Source organism: Podarcis erhardii, assembly GCF_964252035.2.
Source record: "Podarcis erhardii genome assembly, chromosome: 6".
NCBI lineage: Eukaryota > Metazoa > Chordata > Lepidosauria > Squamata > Lacertidae > Podarcis > Podarcis erhardii.
In genome coordinates, this window is record NC_138510.1 from 47,993,604 (window position 1) to 48,019,700 (window position 26,097).

The 26,097-nt window shown below is 45.4% G+C and overlaps 2 protein-coding genes across 2 annotated transcripts; one reads left to right on the forward strand and one right to left on the reverse strand.

Moving 5' to 3' along the window:
* Nucleotides 1-66: 66 nt before the first annotated feature.
* On the forward strand, nucleotides 67-5,099 carry CLPS (colipase). Its single transcript, XM_081866681.1, has 4 exons — nucleotides 67-554; nucleotides 2,947-3,069; nucleotides 4,099-4,221; nucleotides 4,845-5,099. Exons 2-4 carry the CDS (start codon nucleotides 2,986-2,988, stop codon nucleotides 4,989-4,991), a joined length of 354 nt encoding a protein of 117 aa, XP_081722807.1. The 5' UTR covers nucleotides 67-554; nucleotides 2,947-2,985; the 3' UTR covers nucleotides 4,992-5,099.
* A 3,331-nt stretch (nucleotides 5,100-8,430) lies between these two features.
* On the reverse strand, nucleotides 8,431-20,786 carry LOC309344339 (armadillo repeat-containing protein 12-like). The gene is made up of 6 exons (XM_081866638.1): nucleotides 20,578-20,786; nucleotides 18,889-19,046; nucleotides 16,928-17,062; nucleotides 13,470-13,643; nucleotides 11,269-11,340; nucleotides 8,431-9,224 (listed from the first exon to the last, which is right to left on the reverse strand). Exons 1-6 carry the CDS (start codon nucleotides 20,717-20,719, stop codon nucleotides 8,583-8,585), a joined length of 1,323 nt encoding a protein of 440 aa, XP_081722764.1. The 5' UTR covers nucleotides 20,720-20,786; the 3' UTR covers nucleotides 8,431-8,582.
* Between the last annotated feature and the right edge of the window lie 5,311 nt (nucleotides 20,787-26,097).

The window sequence follows — 26,097 nt, forward strand, 5'->3', positions numbered from 1 at the left end:
CATGCCCTTCAAGGGGAAGCTCCTCCCTGCTGTTGCTTCGCCCGTTCTCTCTTCCGCGCTCTGCTTCAGCACCACGGACAGCGGCCGGCAGAGAGAAGGGGAGAGAAGGGAATGGAAGGCGAGTAGAGCGAGGGGGAAGGAGGCAGGCTGCAACAGCGGCGCACAGCACGAATATACACTAAATTGGACGAGGCGGGGATACAATCCGATCCGGGTGTAGGACGGGGACGAATGGCAATTTTGAACATCTGTTTATGCCTTTGGCATCCAAGTGGGGACAGTGGTTTTCCAGGCTTTCATCAGCCACGTCCTCCAGGACTAACTGAAGCTTAGTAGGGTTTTATCAATGAATTGTTCATTATTTTCATGTTTGACCCATTATAATTCTGGCTCCCTCAGAGACCAAGTGCTCATACCTGATGTAATGCAAAAGAATGCTAGCTGCTCTCTATTCGCTATATAAAATATATTCATTGCAGTAGCCCCTGAATCACAACACCTCATATTTTGTGGCTTGAAGAGGTGTTCTGCAAGGATGGAGACAACTTTCCAAGGTAGCTACATTTTTGCGTTTTTCAAGGTCTTTGGAATATTCAAGGGAAATGTAGTTGAAGCTTATGGTTAAAAGATGTTTTTATGTGTAGTCTCGTAATCTGGGGAACTGGGTTCACGTCTCTGCTCCTCCACATGCAGCTGCTGGGTGACCTTGGGCCAGTCACACTTCTTTGAAGTCTCTCAGCCCCACTCACCTCACAGAGTGTTTGTTGTTGGGGAGGAAGGGAAAGGAGAATGTTAGCCGCTTTGAGACTCCTTAAAGGGAGTGAAAGGTGGGATATCAAATCCAAACTCTTCTTCTTCTTATGAAAAAATCACAGCATTAGCTTAGCTTCTAAGACACTTTGTGTGTTAGACAGCTAAAGCCCCAGTATGCTCTCATTCTGCCATTTAGGTGAGTTTGTTTTCAGCAACTTTGCAGTGGCATGGATAATACAACTGTGGGTTGAGCAAGGAGCAAGGTGAAGCAACCATAAAACCATATCTTCATTCCATCTTCATTCCATGCCATACCATGCCATTCCAAGGTTTGGAAGGGCTTGAAGCAAAGCAGAAAATGCCACCCCCTCACCACTGAGCACCCACAGCACTCCCATCCACCTGCTCCTCCTCCATTGCACACCTGCAGCCAGGCACCCACCTACACACCAGCTGCCACCTGTTGTTAGCAGGGGGAGGTTAAGCACACAGAAGACAGGGGGAGGTCAGCAAGAACAGGCCATGCTTCACGGAGGCTGGGTCTGCCACCCCTCCCATCTTTCCAGAGCCTGTCACCTCATCTCACCTCATGGATCGGCCAACCCTGGAAGTGACCCACAGTTTCATCCAGAACGATCCCACCCAAACTCATAACTATATATTATGTGTACCTGGTCCAATTCTCCCGTTCCTCCTCCCATGTGCCCCTGCACCTCCCCCAATCTGCTCTACAGAGTTGGGGGGAACCCAAAGCAGAGCTGGGGTGTGAAGTACAAGGGGCATACAGGGGAGGGTGGAAGAGGAAGTTCAGTTCAACAACTGGAAGCTTTCCTGCTTGAATTTCCCCTCTTAAAAATCAAATTGTCCCTCTGTGGGGCATGTGCCCCACATTGGGACCCACAAGTCTAAACTGAAACTTACTTAACTGCTGAGAGCATTCAAAAAATCATCTCCCTGAACACCTGAGCCTGGCCTTGCAATCCAAAAAGTCCACACCTGTGCCCTGAGAAAGTTCCAGCAGACTGTATCTGTTACTGGACTCAAGGTGATTTCATATCTCAGGCTATCTGAATAATAGCTCTGGGAAAGAGCAAGCCTTTCACACTTGCCTGCTGTTCCTTATGTTGGCAGTCCTGCTAGATATTCAAGAAGATGAAAGGGCCATGAAATGAGTAACAGTGAGTTTTTCTGTTGTTTTTACCCAGTGGCAAGTTATCCTTTCCTTTGGAAGTATAAGCCTTCCGTGAAAAGTAAGAAGGGAGGACCTGCCCTACCAGATTCATGCCTGGTGCGATTATATCTGCTATATCCAAACATCTGCACACGTGCTCCAGTTCTTTCTGAGAGTGTAAACATGCAGGAATAGGCAGCTGTCCCATACTGTGATCAAACCTACAACCTTGGCATTAGCAGCACCATGTTCTAACCCAGTGGCTTTCAACCAGTGTGTCATGGTACCCTGGGGTGCCTTGTATGATGGTCAGGAGTGCCATGGGCAATACTGGCCCCTGGCCCTCTTTCTTTCCCTCCCTCCTCTGATGCCCTCTCTCATCTATGCTTCCCAAAGGCTTGCACAGCTGTTTGTTGCAGCAGCCATGGCTACAAGCTCCTCAGGCGAATGATGCCTCTGGCAGGGGGTGCTGCTGCTGGAGTAAGTAAGCAAGTGGGAAAGGGAGCCCAGCCAGCCACCAGCCCTCACTGTTGGGAATGGAGAGACAAGTTCCAGGCCCCTGAGGGGCAGTGTGAGGAAACACCTCTCTTTGGGGCTGGGCAGTTCAGAGACCAGGGGCGGCAGCAGCAGCTGCCCAGAGGACTCCCAAGGAGAGGGGAGAGGAGGCTGAGGGAGCACTCCACAATGGAGGGAGTAGGGGCGAGGGGCTGCCAGCTCTGCAGACAAGGGAACTGGGCTCCTGAGCCCCACAGGGGTGCTTCAGAAAGAATGTAGTTGGTCAAGGGAGCCATGGACTCAAAAAGGTTGAAAACATCTGTTCTAACCAACAGAGCTATCAAGGCTGACTGCACATGATACTCTCCTGTGGCCTTGGCTGATTTTGACTGGGTTTTTTTGTTTTTTAACACACACAGCATTTTTCCATTACATGTACTCATATCTTTTGCAAGAAGGCACCCATGTGACTTTGAGGGTAGGCTTTATAAGTCTGAAACATGCCACGTTCTGGATTCTTGTCCTAGGTGCACCAGATCAAACCTTTGGCTTACTGCTAAGAAGCAATGAAGAGCCCTTGGGTTTTGTTGCTGCTGACACTTGCCTTGGCAGAGGCCTTTTCTAGCCAAAGAGGACTCATCTTGAATCTGGTAAGAGGTTACTGGGTACTCTTGCTGTACCCTTTCCAGAAGCATCCCTGATGCGAGGGATTTGCCATGTGTCTGGCTCTTGGGATTCTCTCTAGTATTGAAATTGCTACCCAGTCATGTAACTGGGAAAGACTTTTACGGGAGTTCTTCAGACACTTTGTTTGATTTATGCATATGATCCATTTCAGGATTCATTTCAGAAATGCTTTAGTTGCCCCAGTTCACTTTAGGAATAGAAGTAACAAACAAACACTTTGAGCATTAGGGTACTCTAGGATATCAGCATAAAAACCAGGGCACACAAGGTACCTTCCTGCCTATATGGGAAGTTTCTTTTGTGAGGTTGAGGGATGATGACAACACAGTATCTCTAGTGGCAGCTTGGAAAGGACATGAGTACGGCAGAATCAACTTTATGTTACTTAAATATAAGGTCCATAAGATTCCATGAAATCCTCTATTCAGGGACTATAGACCTGTGAGAGCTGGGTTTGGCTTCCAGCTTTCGTATCACTCCCTTGGTTGGCTGGCTTTGTTCTCTGCTATGCTTTGGGAATGGATGGTGGTTCGTCTGGCCTTCATCTTCATGCTAAATATAAAAGATAAAGGACTCCTGGACGGTTAAGTCCAGTTAAAGGCGCCTATGGGGTTGCGGCATTCATCTCGCTTTCAGGTTGAGGAAGCCAGCGTTTGTCCACAGACAGCTTTCTGGGTCATGTGGCCAGCATAACTAAATTGCTTCTGGCACAACAGAACACTGTAACAAGTGCCAGAGTGCATGGAAACACCATTTACTTTCCCACCACAGCAGTACCTATTTATCTACTTGCACTGGCATGCTTTTGAAGTGCTAGGTTGGCAGAAGCTGGGACAGAACAACGGGAGCTCTGTCATGGGGATTTGAACCACTGACCTTCTGATTGGCAAGCCCAAGAGACTCAGTGGTTTACACTACAGTGCCACCTGCGTCCATCTTCATGGGCATTTATCCTGTTGCTCACACCTTATCTAATCATGGTTACCTTATAGGAGAATGGAGAGCTATGTCTCAACAGTCTCCAATGCAAAAATGGATGCTGTCACAGAGGGAGTGGCCTAAGCCTGGCTCGTTGTGCAGACAAAGCAGCTGAGTTTCAGGAGTGCTCTCGGTGGGTAAGTGGCATTTCCTATTCCTTAGGAATGACTGGTGTTTCTTCTGGCCTTCATCTTCTTTGTTGGTGGCTTAAAAATGTCAGTGGAGATTCAGAAGAATCTCAGACAAGAAAGAAGAAACCAGCGGAGAGATGAATAGAGAGAAGTATTATGCTCATAATGATGGGCTGGGAAGATTAAGCTAAGCAGCAGAACTAAGGATAGCGGGAATGAGTATAAGTGAAGGATGAATCAAAAGAGGAGAGCCGGGGAAGGTAATTACAACTGTGAACCTGAGAGATACTTAGGAAAGTGAAGGAGGATGTAGTGGTATTGGATGAAGTAATGAATTTTGGAGATGGTGAGAAGCTGAAAAGATTTGTGTGAGAGAGTGAACATGAGAAGCAGCAGAATTGAATTAGTTTTTTTTTTTTAGGTCATCTAGAAGAACCCATCACTCACTTTAAAGCAGCCTCATATATGTGGCAAATATTCTGAAGTGGGTATCAAATACAGTGAAAAGTGAGGAGTGCAGGATGATGTTCAAGCCTGGTCAGCTTAGCAGAATGGAGAAGACATTGTATACGTAGCTTTTCCTCTAGTCAAGATGTGAATTCTGATCTACATCTTTGTATCTCTTGCAGCACCTTACTGGGATATACTACAGGTGTCCCTGTGAAAATGGATTAAGCTGTGAGGTTGACAGGACAATTATCGGGACTATCACCAACACCGACTATGGCATTTGTGAGGACCCAGCAAGAAAATTAAAAGTTGAGGAAAAACATTAAAGCTGCACTTGCTCTCCTATTCTCCGCTGTGATGATTATTCCTCAATGTAATTCCTACCTCTGTACATACGTTGCAGTTTAATTGGCCACATGGTCCTTTCTGATGTCTCAGTGGAAGAAAGCAGCTGACACATGGGCACAGCACTCTGCATAAGGAACTCATTGGCAGAGTGAAGGAACGTAGCAAGCAGGTGCATGTGCATAGGACTCAGAGAGCAGAAACCAACATTTGCAATATGAACACACACTCCTGTTCTCCTTCACACATCCATGCAGCAGTTATCATTGCCCAAAATAATTCCAATGTCTGCACATATCTCACAAGTTTCTAAACTAATCCACACACCACCACAATTTGTTTAAATGGAAAATACTTCTAAATATACCCCTCATCCAACCTGCTAAAAGCCCTTATCTAACATAGAGCAGACATACTTTCTCAAAACATCCATATACATCAGTTCAGCACAGCATATTCATATCCATACTCTCAAACCTCTTTTATCCATTCACATGAACCACACCATTTCGTTGAAAATAATTTTATTACTTACTATACCCTTTAGATTGCATTCTTTGGTCTGGATCATGTACCCACTTTTAACCCAAATATGCATTTGAGGGCCCATTTCTTAATCTTTCACCATATACTTGCATGGTGATAATGCTCCTGTTGCAACCAACCTTGTACCAGGCCACAGTCTACAAGTGTGTCCAATTTAGAACATGAACCACACTGATTTAGAAGCAACAACACTTTCAGCTACAAGCTTATTGGGGCCTATAAAGAAATTGTATTACACAGAAGGCCATCATTTAGCTGAACCAACACTAAAGAATTTTGTGGCCAAGATTGTGTCTCACCTTTTATGTGGTTCACCTATCTGGGTTACCATTGCAGGGAGGAACTTGATGTATTTCAAAATAAATTCCTGCATGTGATGTTGGCACTGTCACACAGTACACCTGGAGCACTACTAAGGACTGAATCGGGTCTTCCCTCTATAAAGGCTTGTTTTTGTACTGGGGGGAAATATCATTGCAGCCAGAACAACACATAACCCAAAGTTGTTTTTCAGATTTGCAGAAAAGGGAAGGCTGGCTAAAATCTTGTAGAGGTCTGATGCAGAGTTATTCAATCTCCCCAGCAGTAATACTGATATTGTGTTTGGCGAAGATGCAAAAAAGACCTTGAATATACAAAAAATTGTAAATCCACCACTTGGTACAGTAAAACTAAAAGAGACCACAAAATAATAATAATAATAATAATAAATTTTATTTATATCCCGCCCTCCCCAGCCGAAGCCGGGCTCAGGGCGGCTAACAACACTAAAACAATACAACATTATAAAACATTATAAGAATGAGTTAAAAACAAAATTAATGGCAACCATAAGCTAAAGTCTTGAAAAGATTGCCAAAGGAGGGAGTCAGGCTGCGCCCTAACAAAAGGCCAGGTGGAACAGCTCTGTCTTGCAGGCCCTGCGGAAAGATGTCAAGTCCTGCAGGGCCCTTGTCTCTTGTGACAGAGCGTTCCACCAGGTTGGAGCCGCAGCCGAAAAAGCCCTGGCTCTGGTTGAGGCCAGCCTAACCTCTCTGTGGCTTGGGACCTTCAAGGTGTTTTTATTTGAAGACCGTAAGTTCCTCTGTGGGGCATACCAGGAGAGGCGGTCCCGTAGGTACGAGGGCCCTAGGCCGTATAGGGCTTTGAAGGTTAAAACCAGCACCTTAAACCTGATCCTGTACTCCACCGGGAGCCAGTGCAGCTTGTATAGCACCGGATGAATGTGATCTCTAAGCGAAGACCCCGTAAGGAGTCTCGCTGCGGCATTCTGCACCCGTTGGAGTTTCTGGGTCAGTCTCAAGGGCAGCCCCACGTAGAGCGAGTTACAATAATCCAGTCTGGAGGTGACCGTCGCGTGGATCACAGTGGCTAGGTCAGGGCGAGAGAGGTAAGGAGCCAACTGCTTAGCTTGGCGGAGATGAAAAAATGCCGCCTTTGTTATAGCTGCAATCTGCGCCTCCATAGAGAGGGAGGTATCGAAGATTACACCCAAACTCTTAACGGATGGTGCTGGCACTAATTGCACCCCCGCAAGAGATGGGAGTTGCCCCCTCAGTCCCAAGTCGTCCCGTCCCAGCCAGAGGACCTCTGTCTTCGAAGGATTTAACTTCAACCGGCTCCCACGAAACCATCCAGCCACAGCCTCCAAGCATCTGATCAGTGTGTCTGGGGCCGAGTCCGGGTGGCCGTCCATCAACAGATAGAGTTGGGTGTCATCAGCATACTGATGGCAGCCCAGCCCAAAACTCCGGACAAGCTGGGCGAGGGGGCGCATAAAGATGTTAAAAAGCATCGGGGAGAGTATTGCACCCTGGGGCACACCACACACCAAGGGGTGGCGGGATGACAATTCCCCCCCAAGCGCCACCCTCTGTCCCCGACCAGAGAGAAACGAGCGCAGCCATTGAAGGACTGTGCCCTGGATCCCCACGTCGGCAAGGCGGTGGTCTAGGAGTTCGTGATCGACCATGTCGAAGGCTGCTGACAGGTCTAGAAGAATCAGCAGCCCCGACCCGCCTCGATCCAGCTGCCTGCGGAGATCATCTGTTAGGGCGACCAGAGCCGTCTCGGTCCCATGACCAGCGCAAAAGGGCTATGTACTTGCGAGAATTAACTCACACCCCCCCCCCCCCGGTAAGACATGCTTTCACCCAGCTCAGTTTTCAGACAATGCCTACTGAATATCTGGCTGGGAGATATACTAACAAATATGTAAAAGGGTGCCTTTGTATATGTGGATCATATATATATTGAGGATCTAGTACATTATATTTTATATTGCCTATTGTGTGATTCACCCAGAGCTAAGCTTATCTCCCCTTTTCAGATCACCTTAGAAGGTCAACCAGATAATTTGAAAATTAAATGGTTGTTGGCAGAGGTTGATAAGTTCATCAGCTATAGGCTGCACTATTTCCATTAGTGGCAAGAAAGATAAGGGCAAACTTTCTGGATAGTGCAAGTGCCAAAACCCAGAGACGCTGACCAGAAGGAACATTGCTAAATTTTGAACATTGTAGATTTGTTTCGGTCTGGCGCATGCAATGTCTTTCGTTGTGTAGTTGTGTGGTTTGTGCTCATACTGTATTGTGATGACCATTGGTTATAAACAATAAAAGCTACTGACCAACTACTGGTTTCTCAGTAACACACCAAATCTTTCTCTCCAGGCAACTTTCCCCATTATTTTGGCACGGTCTTAATGTTTCTAACCTAACTCTAGAGACACCCCTTCAAAGACCACCATGAATGCAGGCTGGCAGACATTAGGATGGACCTGATTTTCTGAGCACTCTAAACCTTGAACTGGAGCAGCAAAGTTCAGCAGACCATACATTGATGGTAATGAGCAAATGATCAGTACACTCCAGATTCTAATGCACATAGAAGCTTTGTTAGGTAGAAGGTAGGATCCTGAATGCTTACATGCCCGGACCTTTTCCTTACATAGGGAGAGACAAATGGTGATGTCATCTCTTCTCCAACTCTTTTATCATTCGCTCTTTCGTCTAGAAATGGGCCCTTTAAACACTGTTGTCACTCTCACCCGAATAGCAAGCTGGAGGAATATTGAAGCTGTTGACTCTTTGGTCCTGAATAATGTGGCTGCTGACGGTCTCAAGGGGGTAGAAGCTGTGGTCAGCTCTTGGAAGGGGATAGAAGCTGTGTCCAGTCTCATCAGTGCCTTGGAGTGTGTGGAAGCTACGCCCGCTGTTGTCATGGGTGCTGTCAAAGGAGACGTTGGTGCCAGTGGGCTCAGAGGAGACGTTATTGGGACCGAGAGTGTGGCTGCTCAGGTCAGAGGGGTTGGAGACTTGGCTAATCCTCGTTGATTCCAGGGGGTGGACACTGATGTTGGCCCCAAAGGGGAGGGCACTGACCACCTTGCTCTCTTCCCTGTTGAGCCGGAGGCTGAGGATGACCTTGCAGGCCTGAGCCTGCACCTCCTCCTCTGGGTGGATGATGAGAGCAAGCAGGCGGTCGGAGAGGCGGGAGTTGTTGCCAAAGATGGTTTCATGAAGGGAGTTGTCGCTGTACTGCCACTGCATCGACTGGTACTGCGGGGAGAGGCGCCCTTCGCTGAGGCGCTCCACAAAGACTAACATCTCATAGAGCAGGTTCCCTGGCAGGGATGGTTGGAAGAGGCTCAGGAACTCAGCGGGTGTCTTGGGGAGAAACACCACAAATGGCATTAGTCAATGTCTCATCTTCCTTCATCTTCCTTCCCCTCATTCCTCCTCATCCCCATGATGATGATGATGATAATAATAATAATAATAATAATAATAATAATAATAATAATAATTTTATTATTTACACCCCGCCCACCTGGCTGTGTTGTGCAGCCACTCTGGGCAGCTTCCAACACATATAAAAACATAATAAACATAATCTGCCTTCAGATGTCTTCTAAAAGTCAGATAGTTGTTTATTTCTTTGACATCTGGTGGGAGGGCATTTCACAGTGTGGGCACCACCACCGAGAAGGCCCTCTGCCTGGTTCCCTGCAACCTCACATCTCGTAGTGAGGGAACCTCCAGAAGGCCCTCAGAGCTGGACCTCAGTGTCCAGGCTGAACGATGGGGGTGGATGGTATACAGGGCCCTGATCCATGCATGTGGATCTGTGAATAAGTAGTTAATGACAATAGTAACCCTCACTCTCAACCTCTGTCACTGGGGATGCTGTAGGAAATGGAGCAGCTACAACCAGCAGGATGCCATTATTTCCTTTGTCGACCAAGAGGTTCTGATATTTTTACATGCACCAGAACACAGAGTCCTGAGTATGGTGCAGCTCCCTACACTCCTGTGGCAACAGAGAAACTTTCGTGCCAGTGGGGGCAGGTGTGAGTGATGGTAAAAGAGGGAGCCACCAGACTAAAAGCCTGAACTTGGTTCCAAGATTTCCTGGGTTTCTGCTCCAGAGTTGGACCCTAATTTAGGGGATGCGTGATCATATGTTCTACTCTACAGAGGACAAGCCTCTAGGTAAAGGTCTATCCCATTCAAGTCTAGTTTAAAAACAAAGAACCGTACGATGGGAGAGCAGAAAGTTCCCTTGAATTGTTAGCACATGGACCACAGACTGAGCATGAGCACAGGTCACCAACATCAGTCTTCCTCGCTATGGTGACATGTATTGTGTTTCCATTTAAATTACTGTAACCATTTTAAAATTTGCACCTATACATATACATTAGTATTTGCCGAATTTATGCAAAACCTGTCATCTTGTTCTCTTTCATTGGTGATACATTTCCTCCTTTTGGTTAATGCATAAGTGACCACTCTGCTGTCAGAGCTCCCATCTGCCGTGTGCTGAGGCTGCATCCTTCAGTCACCTGGGCAGGCTAAATGAGCCTAGCTGGAGCTTCCAGGAACTCCTGCCATGTCCTGTTTCCTACTTAGGCCAGAGGAGCCATGCTTTCAGCTTTCCAGCACTTCTTAAACCTCTAAGCTAAGTCTCCCTATGAGAGGCTAAGGATTTAAAAGAAGAAGATGTGGCCTATTTCTCCACCATGGGAATTTGTGTATGTGCATGCTCAGCACATACACAAGAGTCCATGCAAAACTGAATAATGTCAAAGGGGTCTCGTACGGCAGCCAGATTGTTTGGAGCATGCAAAAGGTCTGGTGGCCATAGCGCCAGTCTCACATGGGCCCTGCCCACTATACAAGGAATAAATAATCCTGTTCTGAGAAAATGAATTACCTATTGCCTATTAGAAGATTGACATTTCTAATATCAATATGCAACAATGAAAGGGTGTGGCTGCTTCCAGGCAGAGCAGAAATTGGGTGGGCTAGGGTGTTCGCCTTCAAAGGATATGATTCTGGCTCCTGTTCAGATGCTGGCTCTTGTACATTGGAATGCAAAGTGGCTTCAACTGAGCCAGCATTGATTCCATAGTTGCAGTCCCTGGGCAACATGTATTCTCATGCCTATGTCTGGATAAATTCCTATAACTAGAGCAGCTATCCCAGGGCTTTTTTTCAGCCAGAACTCTCCAGATCTTAGTTCTGGCACCTCTCAGGTGGGCGCCATTGCCATTCTAAGAGAACAAAAGAGGTGTTCATGGTGAGTTCCAGTGCCTCTTTCTCTAGAAAAAAACATTGACCTTTCCCAACCTCTGTCCTTCTGATATTCTTTATCCCCCAACCCAATACAAAGCTTTCTCATGCTGGCAGGCACAAGGGCAGTCCTTACCCGACAATTCATGATGTCGTACAGCAGGTCTTCCTTCTGGGCCAGCGTGCTAAGAAGCTTCAGAACCTGCACCTGAGCAAACAAGTGAGAATGTCAGGGTGTGCGGACACGGGTGGGTACTAGACCCCTTTTGCAAGCAAAGTAATAATTATAATAAAAATATTAATGCTTTCTAGTTGGGCAGTGGGGTTGGGGGCAAACTGCAGCAAAGAGATGAGCCACGCTGAGCAAGGAAGATGACATTTGCTCCTTTCAGCTGCAGGGAGCAACCTTCCAGGCTACATCATGTTCTTCAACAGATTTGGGTTTCTGAGCAAGAATAAAAAATTGAGGCTGTAAGTTCAGAGTTGAGAATAGATTGATCTTTCCCTTCTTGAATGATAAGGTAGCCTGGACTTGCTAGAGGACTCGGGTAACACAAACCCTAGAGAGAGCATACTGAAATATTTCAGACAAAAATATGAATGTGCAAAGTTACTTTATAGACTGAACCAGACCACTGGTTTATCCAGTGCTTTCTACTTGTTGTTTTTTAAAAAATAATTTGTATTAACCGGCCAATCAAATCAAATTAAATCACATCACATAAATTCTGAATTACAAAGCTGAATTTTAAATTTTGTTGGGGGGACCCATATTTCAAGATCCGAAGGAGGATTCTGATCATCTTCTTGCTACTGCGTTAATGTCCAAATCAATCCAAATCAGTCCAAACAGAGTTCATAATTCTATCCAGTCTTATCTTGCTGTTTCCACATCACATCTTGTTCATATATTTTCTCTTTTTTCTTTATGATCTCTTCTGATAGTCTCCTTAAGCCGATAAACACCAATAATAATCCTGTGTGAATTTTCCGTTCTTCCAATCCTCAAATTGAGATGGTTTCCATATATCATCACCTTCATAGATAACATCGCTCTTTCCATCATTGATCTCATAAAACTGTCTCTCTTAAGTCCCTCTGAGGAGTTTCACCCACAATATATAAACAGCTCTATTTCTCTCTTTCTCCTTCCAGACTCAAGACCTCCAACAGAACTTCCCAATATGGCGACGGCATTTTTAACTGCGTCATTCCAAAGCTCTTATACATTCCACGCTCTTCTTAAAACATGCTTTGGTTTGAAAGTTTATCTCCACACAGCCTTAAATCCACAGCTTAAGTCCTTAAAACGACAATTCTGACTCGTGAGGGGAGGGGATTCTTGTTTAATCACATAAGGAAAGAAAGGAAAGTTTTTCCCCCTCCCCCATCAGTCATTTGCCATACCGTATCTTGGCGTATCTTCTCATGTTTTATTCTTGTCTTGTTTTATCAGAGATCTCTTCTGTTAGCAGTCTTTACTCCCCCTCCTTCCTTGAAATATGTGCATTCCTTCATCCAAATTGTTTATTTTGAAGTTCTTGCAGCTAGTGGCGCGGATCAGGGACGGCGTCGAGGAGTGCCGGAATCCCACAGGAGGGCTTTGTGCCTAGTGCCCCCATCCCCACAAATTTGGGGGTGGTATAGGGCACAGCAGGCAAGGGCAGCCCCCCCATCCTGGGGGGGGGTAGGGAGGCTAATTACTCCCATCATAGCCTCCAAGTTACCTCGTGTGGGTCGGAGAGATGTTATTGTCAGCCATCTTCTGATGCGCCCCCTAGTGGCCCCCCTCTACTTGAGCTGGCAACTGCTCTCCAAAGCCACACTGATAATTTGATCAAAGGTCAGGGTATAGATCCTGTTTCTCTACTTCTGATGTTCAGGCTGTGAGTGCCATCAATTATGCAGCAAATAAAGCACCACAAGAGGGAGGTATCAGCAGTCTTGGGTGTGTGTGGCAGAAGTCCCCATAGTTTGCAGAAATACAAAAATAATACACAGAAAAACATCCCGAGGGAAGGGGCCCACAAAACTCCCAGTGGGGACTGTACATACTCAGTGGCCACAGAGCAAACAGACTGCCTGTGGGTGAGGGGAACCAGAGAGCAGGGAGAATGAAATGGAATGTAGTGACTGGAACTCCAAGCAGGGGCACTCTAGGCTGCAACATTTTGTTGCACACCCCCACATGTAATAAATAAAAGGTTCATTTAGCAAAAAGGTGAAATATTAGTCATCCAGCGTTTCCTTCTAGGAACTACTAGAGCTGTACTACTTCCCAACTCCAACGCTGTACCTGAGGAGGAAGAGAAGGTACCTGCCTGTGATTTTTTGTACCTTGGCCATAGTGTTTGCCATGAGAAGGATTTCCAGGAAGTTCGGCAGCATCCCTCTCAGGAGAGTGTGGGTGTTGTCTGGAATATTCAACCCGTTCAGCAGCCTCAACCCAGCAACCTGAAGGGTGGGGTCCCAGGAGCCAGTCACCAGCTCAACAATCTTGGGAACGTATTCCTGCATCAGAAAACAGACCAGCGTTTTATTTTAAAGACTCGCACTCTGCCCTTCAGCAGTATTGCAGGCAGTTAGGCCCCCACCCCACAGATGGCAACGAGTGCTTCAAAAGGTGATAAGTCTTTGCCGCAGCATTTCAGGCCTCTGGCTCATTCTGTTGAAAGGGCTCCTAGAGGCACCACCGCCTCCTAGCAATCCAGGGTGAAGTGTAAACAGTCCTTTTATGGCTATGGTGAATATCATATCAGGGTATCATCCAGACCAGACCTCACCCCCTGTACCTGTTTTTCAGCTTCTGCTCAGAATCGTGGAAAAAGGAAAAAGAGTGACTCAGAATACCCACAGCATGTATTTGCTTTCGCCACTGATTATCGTAGCATCATAGTTGGAAGAGATCCTGAGGGTCATCTAACAGCCCAACCCCCTGCAATGCAGGAATATGCAGCTGCCCCTTACCAGGATCGAACCTGCCACCTTGGCATTATCAGCATCACCCTCTAACCAACTGAATCATCAGTCATCACAGCTCGTCCTATATTTTTAGTATTCAAGGTCAAGGGGTGTTGCCTTCTGAGAGATGTGAGCCTCAAGAGCTCCTCACTTCTTGATTATCAGGCTGTTGCACATTTCGGTGCAAATCTTGTAGGTACTGGCAGAGATGGTTTGTGAGTCTTGCAGGGGGATTGAACTAAATAAAATTAATGATGTGTTTTTATGCATTTATTTACTTTTGTTTTATTTTGAGTACATTTCTATTCCCCCTTTCCTCTGAGGAGCCATAGGTTCTCCCCTTTCAGTTTATCCTCACAACAGCCCTGTGAGGTTGGTTAAGCTGAGAGACAGGGTCTGGCCCAAGGTCACCCAGTGAGCTTCCTGGCTGAGTGGGGATTACCAGGTCCCAAGCAACCTATGTATGTCTACCCCTAAGTAAGGTCCACTGAATTTAGGGGGCTTACTCCCAAGTTAGTGCACCTAGCATTGCAACTTTAGTTTCCAGTCATTATGGTCTACCATAGTTAATGTTTCACTCCACCCGCTTTCATTCCCTTCCTTCCTCACACTCTGTCAGCCTAGTCCTTGCGAAATGTTTCACATTCTGCAAGAAATTAAACACTACAGGCAGAACGGATTATGTAAAGGAAGACAAAATGCTCCAAATCCCTATAATTTGTTTTGAACAAAGCCTTTCGTTTCCCCTGGCCCAGAATTCAGATTTCAATTCTGGCTGCAGCTGAGGGCAACCAGACTCTGCCCATTCAAAACGAAATTTTAAAATGTGAATGAAAACAAGGACAAAACACAAAGCAGTGTCTTATGTTCAGTGGGTAAGGTGTCCTCTGGTGGTGATGGTTGGAATTGCTCTTTTTAAAGTGCCCTTGTAGTTCTAACATGCACGGGACAAAAACGGTGCTCCGTTGGGGCTCAAGATGCCAAACATTGGTGAGATTAATCCGGGTTTGATTCACTAAAAATCATGGGTGGGATTCAGCTAAGTTTTACTCAGGGTAGACCCACTGATATGAGCATGACAAAGTCCGTTCATTTCAACAGGTTTATTCTGAGTAAAAACTAAATTGCATACCAGCCAATCATTGGGTTCACGGAAGCAGAAAGAGAGCACAGTTGTTTGTGCAGCCTAACATCATGTCAGCTGCTACAATCCAAAGTTCCATGCAAACATAGGGACAGAGGTGGATTAGGGGAGCACAACCAGTTCGCCTGCAGGAGGCGCTGCAACAATGACGAATAATGGGTGGGTGCCAAATTTTGGTGTTGCACAAGGCACCACTGAGATTGTAAAGCCCAAAGTCCACCACTGATAGGGAATGCAGGAAGGCTGCTTTATACTGAGTCAGACCCACTGGCCCATCTAGCTCAATACTGTCTACACTGATTGACAACAGCTCTCCAGTGTTTCAGGCAGGGAGTGTCTTCCAGTCTGACTTTGGGTCCCCGGGGATTGAACCTGGGACCTTCTGCCTGCAAGGCGGGTGCTCTGCTTCTGAGCTATAGTCTTTCCCCCATTGGGGGCCGAGGCAGAATTGACTAATTTCATGTACTTCCTGCAGGCAACTCCAAATGAAACATGATAAGGGAGAGTTTGGATCCATGAACAGGAACCCTCTTTTTTATGTAAAAAGCAGCTGTGGAGGATGTTAAGATTTTGATTGGGGCTGCAGTGCTGGGGGTGGAGGGTTTAACCCTTTCCCTGTGCCGTTATCCTAATATATACATACAGTAAGTCCATGCAAAGGCAAAGCTATTTTGCCATCAGAGGCAGTGGCAACCACCAACTTAATTGCCTTTAGAAGAGGATTGGACAAATCTGCAGAGAATAAGGTTATCAATGGCTAGTAGCCGTGAGAGCTAGGCACTGCCTCCACATTGGGAGGCAGTAATACTTATGAATACCAGTTGCTGGAAACCAAAAAAGGGGAGAGTTCTTGTGCTCAGGTCCTGCTTGAGGGTTTCCCACAGGCATCTGGTCGGCCACTGTGAGAACAGGATGCTGGACCAGATGGGTCAGTTTCCTGAGCCAGCAGGACTATTCTTATATTCCTATGTTTCTGCCTTACAGAGGCAGGGCACTGAACCTTCTTGCTCCCAGTCTTTGTTTATTTTATTTCTTATAGGTAAAGGTAAAGGTACCATTAGGTCCAGTCATGGCAGACTCTGGGGTTGCGGCGCTCATCTCGCTTTATTGGCCGAGGGAGCCGGCGTACAGCTTCTGGGTCATGTGGCCAGCATGACTAAGCCGCTTCTGGTGAACCAGAGCAGCGCACGGAAACTCCGTTTACTTTCCCACCGGAGTGGTACCTATTTATCTACTTGCACTTTGACATGCTTTCGAACTGCTAGGTTGGCAGGAGCAGGGACCAAGTAACGGGAGCTCACCCCATTGCGGGAATTCGAAACGCTGACCTTCTGATCGGCAAGTCCTAGGCTCTGTGGTTTAATCCACAGCGCCACCCGTGTCCCTTTCTTATAGGTATTTTCCTTAAAAATCTGAAAGGCAGCTTACAAAAATAATTTTAAAACAGTAAAATAAAAATAGGCAAAACATATGAACAATCAACATAAAATCAGCAGCAGAAATGAAACAGACCAAATTAATATTAAAAGTATGCTGAGGAAGAAAGGCATATGGAGGGCATGACAGTTGAGAAAACCTTAAAAGCTGTTTTCCTGCATTGTTAATAGATAAAGCCTTCTAGAAATGATCTAGGGTAAGAACTTCAGACACACTAGAGGGGGTTTTTTACACAGTTTCCTTAAGTGGTTACCTGGATTTTGATTTTGAACCGCCAGACGACAGTGAAAGCTTTGAGGGCATGCAGTGCCTCTGTTTTGACAGCTTTGTCTCCGTCATCCAGGAATAATGCCACCAATCTAATGTCATCATTGGTGCAGGCATTTGCCTAGAAAGCAAGAAGCAGATTATCAGATGGGAATATGCCTGAATTGAGGCCCACCTGAATTAGAGTGCTCCGCGCATTTCATGTTCACACAACACCTTGTTGCCAAGATGCTGAACCTGACGGTTCAGTCTAGGTGGTGGTGTAACTGGCAAGAGATGTGATGAATTTTCATCAGCACTGAACCCTGGGCTAGATTTCACAATGGGATTTCAGATATTGTTGCACTTATGGCTTAACCCAAGTGTTTACCAGCCCAGCCCACTTTCTGAAACAGCCTATGATCTCTTAAGATTCAAAATGGAAAGAACAGCTATTCCACTGGGAGATGGAATTTAATCATGGGCAGATACCTCTGACTAGCAACACCAATGCATTGGCAAGCATAAATTTGGAACTAGACGGGGAGAAAAGCCAGTGGGGAGGGCAATTTGAAGCAGGTCAGTGGCAGGGGAAGAAAAGGGTTAAGTGCTCCCCCCTCAGTTGCTATTATCTACTCCTGGAGTGTCATTAGAGCTATAATAAGCACATTGGTGCTTAGCATGTAACTTTCCTAGAGAAAGGTAGAAGGAACAAGTGGTCACTGGAAAGGACTCTTATGTGCTCAGAAGTTATACTCTGGTTTCCCATTGGTCCCAGGAATATTCCTACTTTGCTGTGGGTAGCTATTCCCTATGTAAAGGTAAAGGTACCCCTGACCGTTAGGTCCAGTCTTGGACGACTCTGAGTTGTACACTCATCTTGCTCTATAGGCAGAGGGAGCCACTATTTGTCTGCAGACAGCTTCTGGGTCATGTGGCCAGCATGACTAAGCTGCTTCTGGCGAACCAGAGCAGCGCACGGAAACACCATTTACTTTCCCGCCGGAGCAGTACCTATTTATCTACTTGCACTTTGATGTGCTTTCGAACTGCTAGGTTGGCAGGAGCTGGGACCAGGCAATGGGAGCTCACCCCGTCGCGGGGATTTGAACCACCGACCTTCTGATCAGCAAGCCCTAGGCTCTGTGGTTTAGACCACAACTCCACCTGCTGTCCCTATGTACCTGGAGTTAAACATGTATTAAGGTGACAATGTGCCTTTTGGGGCCAGCATTATATTTTGGAGAATCTCATCCAGTTTTGATTCATTAAAAATAATGCACTGAAGGTGCACTGAAGCAGAAACAGGGTGTTGTTGTTGTTTTTTAAATGCACCCAATCAGCTGCCCAGTTTGAGCTCCACGCATGCACAGAGCTCCTCTTGCTGGCCAAGGGTTCCATAGGCATAGTGGGCTCAATAGTGTTCCATAGTCCACAATGGGGAAGCTGCATTTGCTCTTGCAAGGCTCAAGCTACCTTGCTGTTGATTTTTAAAAAACAAACAAACAAAAACCACAGAATTAATATTAGCTAATATTAGGGGTGGGACCTCGCCAAATGGTGAGCCCTGTCAGCCTACCTGCAGGCTTTCTGAATCTACAAAGCCATGCTGGACCAAATTGGATTTCCATAGCAGAGCAAGCAGCAAACAGTCTAGTTAACTCTAAAATACCTCCCCAACCAGAGTCTGATACTCTCAAGTAGGGCCAGTTCAGCTATAGATTCCCAGCCTTCACAATCTGTGTCTTGTATGCAGCTTTCAGCTTCTGCTGAAACTCCTGCCTAGTTTTTCTCAGTGCAAGGTGGCACCTTAAATCCACACCAGTGAAAATGTTTGGCTTGAAAGACACTGGGGATGAAGCCACATTGATCACTAGAGGAATATGGTAATGCTGAACAGGAGCCAACTGCACTAATCAGGCTTGATATTGCATGTTGCATCTGTGCCCTGCAACTTTTGACTTTCACCTCTGATTCCTTCAGATAGATACACTGAGTGATGGTATGAAGCGTAGTCCTCTTGGAGTTGTCATCTAGGTTTGGGCTGAGAGACAGCAGGAGTCTCCTGAGCTCTCCAGGAACATTTGCTCTTGCAGATGGAGCTGGATAATACTCAACGGCTAGATCTAGAAGCAATAATCCAGAGGTGAATTAGAACAACTTACAGACATTTTTGATCCAGAACTTCCTGCATTTCTGCATCAGTGCAACAGAAGTGACAGGAAGCTTCTGTGGACATTTCAATACCTCATAAAGCATGGCTGGGGAGCCTGTGGCCCTCCAGATGTCGTTAGACTGCAAACTCCATCATCCCCAACCATTATTATAAAAAACTGATAAATCACCACTGTCATCATCACCCCCAACTATTAGCCATTCTGGCTGGAGTTGCTAGGAGTTGGGAGTCCAACAGCATCTCAAGGGGCATTGGATTATCCAGTTGGCATGGGGGTTCTCTGTGCTGATACCACCAGTCCCTCCTACAACCTGCATATAGCAGGCTGTTTCACAAAGCTCATGTGTGATGCCTCAAGCAGCTACTCTGAAGAAACCTAGATGTGCATGGGTGCCAGAGTTACTTTCTGTTTGTAGCTACCTAACTTGGGGAAACACTTCATGAATCTGAAGTAGTGGACTGCAGCGCATTGAAACCTATGCCATGGTAGGCTTATTAGTTCGAGGGGCCACATATATTTTTTCCTACACCCTGCTGCAGCACACCAACATGATTACCTGTCAGGAAATAGAGTTACAGAAAGACAAAAACGTGCCATCATTAACCACACAACAACTGGAGTGAAGAGTCAATGATGAAGGAAATATATGATTAGTTCCTGGACAATGACTTGTGTTGGGACTTCAGTACCTTCTGTATTTACCTGCCCAAACCCAAACCCTAAGGTAATCTACAAACATCCTTCTCTGTGTGCCCTTTCAATCTGAAGCTTGGAGGGCGGCCACTAGAGGTAGTGTCGCCAGACACTAGAATGCTCTCCCTGGGACCTAGAATACATTCTCCCTAGGTAAGCATGCCTGGTGCCCACATTGCTATCTCTTTGGTGTCTGGTTAACATTTTCCTCGCCCAGACCTTGGCTTATAAGATTTAGTTTTAAGCCCCAGCTATCCAGTTGGTGGTTCTAATGTAGATATGTGATGGTTGTTTTAGTTAGGTGTTGTATATCGTATTTTACTGTGCTGAATACTTTTTTTTTTTTACACTGGGGACTCAGCTATACAGCTGCAAATAAAACATTTTAAACGTGTTGTAAAGCGCAATATACAACTGTGACACTAGATGGCGACAGTGAGCTATGCCAAATTCAATTTATTTTTCAAAACCTTTTTTTAAGAAAGCATTTTCACAGCTTTTTTTTAATGTGTGTGTAGATTCCACCTGGATCTCTCTTAAACTTATTGCTGTTTTATTTTAGTATGGTTTTATCATTATATTTTATTTTATTCTCTTCTTTTTTTTATCTGCAAGGCACATAGATAATTTGTTTTATCAGGTATCTCATAAACAGAATGAATGTACTGGATGGGTGGATGGATGATGTGCTATATGGCCATGACCCTTCTGGAACAACAACAAACAACAACAACAAACATGTGGCGTGAGAATGCGTCATCATCTCCCTATATCCCATATGACTCACTGGCAAAATTCATTTGATCCGGGTTGTAGGGGGGACTTCTGAACATTGATAGGAGAGTCTTGGACACCAGATAGATGGCTGTAGCTCCTGTAGCTGCAGTTAACACATTTTTTTTAGTTACCAGATCGTAGTATTTCTTCATCCTGCCTTGAGCTTACTAGGGAATTCTGGCCACCAGCAACCCACCAACACAACCACCTATGGAAATACTTGGCTGCTCATTACATGGTTTGTGATGTCACCTGAGTCCACCATAACAACTGTGGCACATCATCATCACAGGATATGAGAGGTAAGACTTCTGAGTCCTCCCTCCCCACTTGCTGATGTTATCAAAACATTGTGAGAAGTTGACAGACTGCTTCTCAATGTAATCTCAGACAGTAAAATACAGGAAGGGATTATAGTTCTGTGGAAGAGCAAGTGCTTGGCGTGCAATTCAATCCCTGGTATTTCATTTTAGAAGAATCAGCTACTACAAAGAACTTGTATTACAGCTCCCATCATCCCTAACCATTGGCCATGTTGGCTAGAGCTGATGGGAGCTGGAATCCAACCACATCTGGAGGGCCACAGGTTCCCCATCCCTGAGGTGGGAAGTCAAAGACTTCTGCTTGAGACCCTGGAGGGCAACTGCCAGTCAGAATAGATAATAGTGAGATACAGAGACAAACACATTGACTTGGTTCCAGGCAACTTCCTAATATGGGTCCTAATTTAAGAAGAAAAAAAACCCCTTTTTTATACTCTGAAAAGGCAACAGAGAAGCCTGGAAAGGGCACATCTGTTTCATTGGTCCTCCTTGGGTTCATCCATCTATCTCCTTCTAACAACATAACTACCTAGAGCAGAAGTCAGCCTGGGGGCCACATTTCCTCATATGCAACTTTCTGGAGGCCACACGCTAGAGAATATGCATGAACTTGCCATGCTTTCCCAGAAATGAAAAATACACTGCATCAAAAATACGCTTGTGCAGAACAATCCTAAGCAAACTTACTCGGTTGGGTGGCCACTTACATATTACCAGAGAGAGAAGAAATGCATCTCCTCAAAAAGGACAAAGAGATGGTCCAGATTTGCAAATTTAAATTTGCAAAGAATTAATATTATTTAAATAAAAATAGAATGCACCTCACCAAGATCGTGACTAGGTGAGCTGTGGGCTTGCTCAGTCACTCAGTGGGCAAGTTCAAGACCTCTGCTTTCCCTTCTCATGGTTCCTGATCTGTAAACCAAACTTGACCTCAACAAACAGAGGACTATCCTCTGCAACCTAGGACTCACAGCCAGCCTATTGCTTGGAAGCAATTTTACAGACATTGGGAGTGCTTGGGTCAGGGATCTTGGAGGTGGAAGGAGGCATCAGCCTTGCTTCTTGAAGAACCACTGGCAGGCCCCAGAAGAGGGCAGCAAAACCCTTGAGATGACCGGGGGCTCCCCAGAGACCAGACTGAAGAATGTAACACTTCTATATGCTGTATCCTGGTGAGTCAGAAAGGAGATGTTGTGGGTGAAGAATGTTACTCAGGTTCCAAACTCGTCTTGCTTCCTTTCTTCTTTATTCAAGTATTCTCTAGACATTTCTCTGCACAGTGAGTGTTACTTTTGTTTTGCTGGAGGCTGTAGCATTCCCCTTGAATTCACTGTGGGAAGCCAAGTGAGCAGGGGTTGTGCAGTCTGCACTGGATTTAGGGTCATTCTTCACAGCTCTGTAGATGGGCAGTGGACTAGCATGGTTTGAAACCTTGGTACATACAAGGATCAGCTGCAAATGTATTCAGGACTTCTGTTCCTAAGAAAAACCCCACACTAATATGGCAACTCTCCACCTACTGCCTCTTCAGCAGGCTGTAGCAAAGGCTGTAGCCTCCCGCTCACAAGATCTTCTTTTGCTCCCTTTCCACCTCAAATACCCATCCCTGTAGCTTTTCTTCTACCTCTCTGACTTTGTAAAACTATGCCATCGAGTCAATTGGATCAGAGCAACTGCCCATCTAACCTCACATCTGCTACTGGCAATGGGCAGGAAAGGATGAGAAATTACTGCACACACGTTAAAACCACTTCCTTTTTGTTATTTTAGATCTGCTGTTTAATTTCACGAGTTGCCCCTCTGGTTGGCAAGCTCTGAACCTCAAAGCTCAAAAGGAAGTAGAAAGCAACAACCCCAAGACCACGTCAGTGGGGCAGGTGGTGGTGGAGAGTCTCCTTCTATGAGAACGGAAACACAGACCTTAGAACAGAATGGAATAAAAGAGTAGATTTATTCATTTAACAAAAGGTCTGTACCTCTTGATTGCCAGAAAATCTCTAAGCGGTTTAAGAGAATATAAAATAAAACCTTCAAGTTCTCAATTAAAATACGGGTATTTTAAAACAGTCAAAGATAATTAAAATCAACAATCACTAAAAAGTGATAAAATACAGGTAACTTTAACATGTCTTGATATGCTTGCCTAAACAACAATGTTTTAAGCAGGTGCTTAAATAAGACAGCAAAGGTGTCTGCCTGATGTCAAAAGGCAGTGAGTTCCAAAGTTTAGGTGAGGCCGCCCCCCCAAAAAATGATTTCTGAGAAGTGTGGAATGAATATTATGTGGCACCTGTAACATGGTCAGTTCTGCATATTGAAGCAGTCAAGTGGGAATATATGGGGTAACACAATCTGCCCAAATAAAATACAGTGGTACCTCAGGTTAAGTACTTAATTCGTTCCGGAGGTCTGTTCTTAACCTGAAACTGTTCTTAACCTGAAGCACCACTTTAGCTAATGGGGCCTCCCACTGCGGCTGCGCGGCCACTGCATGATTTCTGTTCTCATCCTGAAGCAAAGTTCTTAACCTGAGGTAATGTTTCTGGGTTAGTGGAGTCTGTAACCTGAAGCATATGTAACCTGAAGTGTATGTAATCTGAGGTACCACTGTAGAATGATTTGCTCTCTTTCTTATGTTCAGCACAAAAAGTAGTTTTTCTCATTCTGGAATAGTTCATGCTTGTCCTCATCATGCTGCTGTCAATCTAGATTGATTAGATCCTGCTGTCCACAAGGGTGGGTGTGGTTGTTTGATAAATGTTTGAAAACTTTCCCCTTGATTAGGTCATCCACACCTTTTCCTCCCTGTACATGCCCCAGGTGAATGGAGAAGGAAGCGGTGATTACGATCCTGGTATATGCCCTCAGCATCCTTGGGCAGGTGTAGATACATCCCCGATTGCTGGAACTGCCTACATCTGTTTTCAAATGGGCACAGTGCAGAGTAATGCCAAATCAATCTACAATGAGCTTTTATATTTGGAATGAAACCAGTTTCTCAAGAAGTATTTTTCAGGGGCAAAAATAAGAAGGAGAAGATCTAGATGGTGTGCAGATTTACGTAGGAAAAAACCAAGCCTCCACTGATTCTATAACAAGATGTCATGTGTATGCAGCCTGGCTGTTGGGGTGGGGATGAAAAAATAAGGAAGGGGAACAGTGGAGCAGCTAGCATCTTGGACAGCAGCATTTCGCACTGCACCATTTTGTTGCAGATCTCATTTACAGAATAGTTATCTCATTCTCAAGTTATGTTGTGCACTTAGCTTCCAAGGTTTTCCCAGAAACTGTTCTTGGCAATGAAATAGACGTGTATCTAACCATTTACAAATTATATTTGCTGACATTGCAAGACTCATTTTCTAAGATGCAGGCCTTCTGACCTGACTGAAAGCTTGGGAACCACACTTTGAGACTATCAGCAGGAAAGACCCGCATATTTTGAAGCTTTCTCAGAAGCAGACTCATTTAATCCCCCCCCCTTTGCTCAATGTTTTTAGAATGGTCTTGCCAAAACACTCCTGTGATGGAAACTATTTACATGGGAAGCCATCCTCAAAAGCTATAGGAAATCTGACAGTCCACACACAGGGGCTCCCACTTCCTCCCAGGCCAAAGTGTTTTCCACACCAGGAAAGCGTAACATGTGAAGTGGACCCCAAGAGAAACTGCACACATGCACAAGACCTTGATCATGATTACGGGCTTTGCGGGGAATTGTGTTGGAGCTAAGGAGCAGAGTGATTCAGACCATGCCAACAAACACAACTCTGTGACCTCTGCAACTGGACCCTTCCTGACCCCAAACATCTTACTGGGGATAAAAATAGCATCTGCCCATAAAATTCTGCTTGCACGTAGCCAGATCCACACATTAGATGCTTTTTCTATTTTAATGTACCTGTCATCATGTTACCATTGCAGACCTTCACGTAAAATGATAGTCTTCCTTATTGTTCTCTGCCATGCCTTGAAATCTGTTGTAACCTTTGATCAAAGATTGTCTAGTGGCAGAATGATATGCATTCTTTCATTTCTACCCCTTTCTTTATGCCTCCATTGCTAAGGCTCGTCAGGTGTTTGTGTGTTTGTATGTTAGGGAGACCACACTGGTTTGCATATGCTAATTTATAGGTACAGCTGCAAATTTAGAAATAATTACTGTAATTCAAGTAAAAATACCATACATTTCACCATAGAAGGGAAGACTGTGGCCGGGTGACCTGGATGTTGTCTGTTGCTCAGTCTGCCGCGGGGGAGCTATCTGTGGATGAACAACTTCAAGGCCCTGTTCTCCCTTCCTATGGGTCTTTTCTCTAAACTGAGCTTGGGCAGGCCTTTCAACAGAGCATGACCAGGGCCCTTAACATCCTGCCCTCTGTACAGCAGGGTACACAGACAGTCTAGCACAGTGCTTGTCAACCTTCTTAGGCTCATAGGCACATATGAGGAGTTTCCGTTCTTCCTTTTTTCTCCCCTTCCATTTTATTCTTTCCTATACTATACAAATACAGAATACATAACATATAATATTAAAGAGAAAAGAAAAACTGAAGGAGAGAAAAAACAACAATAAAAGCGCATATATAATTACAATGCATATTTTCCATTCTCATTTTATACTAAATCTCTATGTAATTTGTTCAGAGATTATAAATAGATTACAGCACACCTAATTAATCGATTTACATTTTCCTACACTGTTTTTGAGTGAGGTATCATCCCCTCTGGTCACAACTGTCCCCTAATGTAGACAGACAGAAGCATACATGCAGACACATTTTGCTTCTCCAAGGGACTTGGGTTAAAGTCAGTTCCAGTAGAATTGATCTGAGTCTTGAAAAGCGCATAGAGCTGAAAGAGAAAGTTGGAAAGAGTGTCCCTTTTCAAACTTCCACCTTCAGCTCTCTCAACTTTTGAAAGGGCATAAAGGTAGCCACCTTCACCACCTACTGGCCAAGGGGGCAGTCTGTGTGGGAGCTCAGAGGTTTCATAGGAATGAGAGGAAAACCTCAAGGTGCCCCTGAACTCACAGGTGCTGCACTAGGACCCCTGCTCGTGTGTGTGTGTGTGTGTGTGTGTGTGCGCACACACACACAAACACACACACACACACACACACTTGAAAGTATGTTCGGCAAAATGCACCCTCTGCTGCATGTTGAAATCTCCACTAGATTTCACAGGCCCTGCATAGCTCTACA

Excerpts from the sequence above, each read along its gene's own strand:
- CLPS (XM_081866681.1), top strand. The coding sequence starts at position 2,986 with ATGAAGAGCCCTTGGGTTTTGTTGCTGCTGACACTTGCCTTGGCAGAG. Across the intron at positions 3,070-4,098 it reads GAGGACTCATCTTGAATCTG|GAGAATGGAGAGCTATGTCT; the intron begins GTAAGAGGTTAC and ends GTTACCTTATAG. Across the intron at positions 4,222-4,844 it reads TTCAGGAGTGCTCTCGGTGG|CACCTTACTGGGATATACTA; the intron begins GTAAGTGGCATT and ends TATCTCTTGCAG.
- LOC309344339 (XM_081866638.1), bottom strand. The coding sequence starts at position 20,719 with ATGAAGAAATACTACGATCTGGTAACTAAAAAAAATGTGTTAACTGCA. Across the intron at positions 17,063-18,888 it reads TCTATCTGAAGGAATCAGAG|GCAAATGCCTGCACCAATGA; the intron begins GTGAAAGTCAAA and ends CTTGCTTTCTAG. Across the intron at positions 13,644-16,927 it reads GGTTCAAAATCAAAATCCAG|GAATACGTTCCCAAGATTGT; the intron begins GTAACCACTTAA and ends TTTCTGATGCAG.